The sequence below is a fragment of the Sander lucioperca genome, chromosome 24, assembly GCF_008315115.2.
Source record: "Sander lucioperca isolate FBNREF2018 chromosome 24, SLUC_FBN_1.2, whole genome shotgun sequence".
NCBI lineage: Eukaryota > Metazoa > Chordata > Actinopteri > Perciformes > Percidae > Sander > Sander lucioperca.
This window is the reverse complement of record NC_050196.1, coordinates 17,055,163-17,057,662: the sequence shown is the minus strand read 5'-3', so window position 1 is coordinate 17,057,662 and position 2,500 is coordinate 17,055,163. Positions and strand designations below refer to the sequence as shown.

Sequence of the window (2,500 nt, the reverse complement as noted above, 5' to 3'; positions counted from 1 at the left end):
CCGCCAATATTATTATGAACATAATAAAGACACATGGACTCGGTCGAGACCAAAATTACACACCATACCATATTTTGCAACACCAGTGGCACAGACCGAGACCATAGACAGGGAACAGAGACGGGGCTTTCGTCTGTCGTCTCCCCAACGTGATGTAATGCAATGCATTGTGGGGGAAAAGAAAATCATTGCAAACCACTGTAAAATAGTACTACTTTTTCATATTTTATTCCGTGTTGTGATATCCGTTGTATTTGATGTTGTTGGGTAACAGTTTAACTGTTTATTACCAACAAGCAAATTGCACAAATTCATTAGAAAATAAACCCTGCAACATGGGCTTTAAGGAAATATTTTTGACTTCTTAAAAGGGACACACACATTCACGGTGGCACAGCTGTGTCTATGGACTGTTTTTAGTATGTGTGTAAGACCCGCCCCCAGAGACAGATGAACCAATCAGGCTTGTCTTCCCGTGCATCCATATCTTACGGGACTTTGTGTGAAGGAATACAGTGAGTTTACATTATTTAAGTAGAGAGTAAGTAAATATGTATATAGTTAGACGCATGCGGAAGTATACAACAATATTAATATCTGAAAGATGTGTATGTAGAAAGTTAGAGAGGTTTTGGAGGTACTGAGTACAAATACATGGGTATTTGGAAGTAATTAAAGTGTACAAGTACTCAGATATTTGGAAATATTTGTTAGTGTGTGGATATTTAGACAGATTTGTAAGTATACGAGTTATTTTGAAGTATATAAAAGCATAAATAATTGGAAGTATATAATAAGATTGATATTTGGAAACATTTGGAAGATTTTTAGAAGTATTTTAAGGTGGGGTCTGCATTTGTCAGAAGTGTTTTTGGGGAAGGATTTAGCTGTCGGACCTGGGCGGGGAAAGTGTGAGGCGAGGGGAGGGGAGATGGCGTTACCTTCCGCAGTACCAGAGAGGCCGTCGGCTTTAAAGTTGCTGGTGCTCTTCTTCCGGCGATGCTTCTTGCGGTTGGCGTGCGGCGAGGGCGGCGGCTCCATCTTGGGACTGGTGGTGCTGGAGATACTGGGACTGGAGCACACCGAGTCGCCCAGACCTGTGTCTGAAAAATCAACACAAAGCTTGGCTATCCAGACGCAATATCTCATCAATATCTAATGCAGTATTTCAATGAATACAAGTATCTATATATATATATATATATATACATATTTCAGTCCTTCCAGAAAAATGTGGAGTTTTTTTGTGATTGTTGCGGGCAAGAATCCTTGATTATGCGGCACGTTTTCTTAAAAAATGTGATGGAATATGCGGGATATTTATGTAATTTTATGCGATGAAATTGTGGGAACTTGCAAAAATTGCGGGAACTTACAAAAATTGCGGGAACTTGCAAAAATTGCGGGAACTTGCAAAAATTGCGGGAACTTAGAAAAATTGCGGGAACTTAGAAAAATTGCGTGAACTTGCAAAAATTGTGGGAACTTGCAAAAATTGTGGGAACTTACAAAAATTGCGGTTTCATCATGGCTTCATCGTGGGGTTTGCAGCTTTTCGATGATGTTCACGTTCACGTGCTCTTGTGTGAAGTAAACGCAACATTTTTCAACTTTCTGCTAAAGCCTGGTTCACACGGGACGATTTTAAAATTGTCGGCCGATTTTCCAATCCTGAGAGACTCCACACACGGCGATAAAAAATCACGGTCTAACAGTTTTGGTCGTACAGCGTGTGGTGCAACACATCACACACGAACCGATTTGACTTGAGCATTCCCAGGTCAGACGGGAAATCTCGCAAAATCCCTCGAGATCAAACGTGACTTCAGAGTAAACAATCATGGCGGACGAAGAGGATGCAGTGGCGATAGTTTGTAGTTTGTTTTTAACCAAAAAAAAACGTTATCAAAAGAAAAGGCGACGGTCAAAGAAGTGGAGACAACGCGAGCAGACCCGGCTGTTTTGATGTTGTTTCCCGGTGCTTTCCTCGCCGCCTCGTCACCTCTCTTTCTGATTGGCTACACGCCACAGTCCACAGGCTGCGTGCTGGTTTGTCCCCGGGGGACACCACACACGAGGAGAAATCGGGCCAAAACAATCCAACATGTTGGATATCCCCGATTTGAGATGGGAGCGGTCCCGACGTCCTTCCGAGCAGACGAGAGCAGTCTTAACACACCACACAGCGCAGGAACATCTGATCAGATTATTTTACCATAATCGGAGCATCCTCAAGATTGTCTGAAGGGGGGAACCGGGGCTAAAATCAGCCTAATTATCCTGCCGTGGGAACCAGGCTTAAGATATATGTGAGTTTTTTTGCAACGAAAATGCGGGGATTATGAAATCATGCAAGCCGCGCATATTTTGCGCGGAAATCTGCAATTTATGCAACGAAAGTGCGGCGTATTTGAAAAAATGTCCCCCGCATAAATATGCAGACTTTGGCTGATTATGCGTTGAATTATGTGATCACATGATCACGTTTTTCTGGAGGGAC

At 42.5% G+C, this 2,500-nt stretch overlaps 1 protein-coding gene across 9 annotated transcripts in view; it reads right to left on the bottom strand.

Annotated features, from left to right (window-relative positions):
* Window positions 1-2,500, bottom strand: part of agap1 (ArfGAP with GTPase domain, ankyrin repeat and PH domain 1) — a 258,806-nt gene that overhangs the window by 57,272 nt on the left and 199,034 nt on the right. For 7 of the 9 annotated variants that reach the window (XM_031291629.2, XM_031291628.2, XM_031291630.2 and 4 more), the window contains one exon: window positions 942-1,103. In XM_031291629.2, coding sequence (XP_031147489.1) covers window positions 942-1,103 — 162 coding nt within the window. The remainder of the gene's footprint in view (window positions 1-941; window positions 1,104-2,500) is intronic. The other 2 variants (XM_035998561.1, XM_031291627.2) reach the window with 1 other exon arrangement.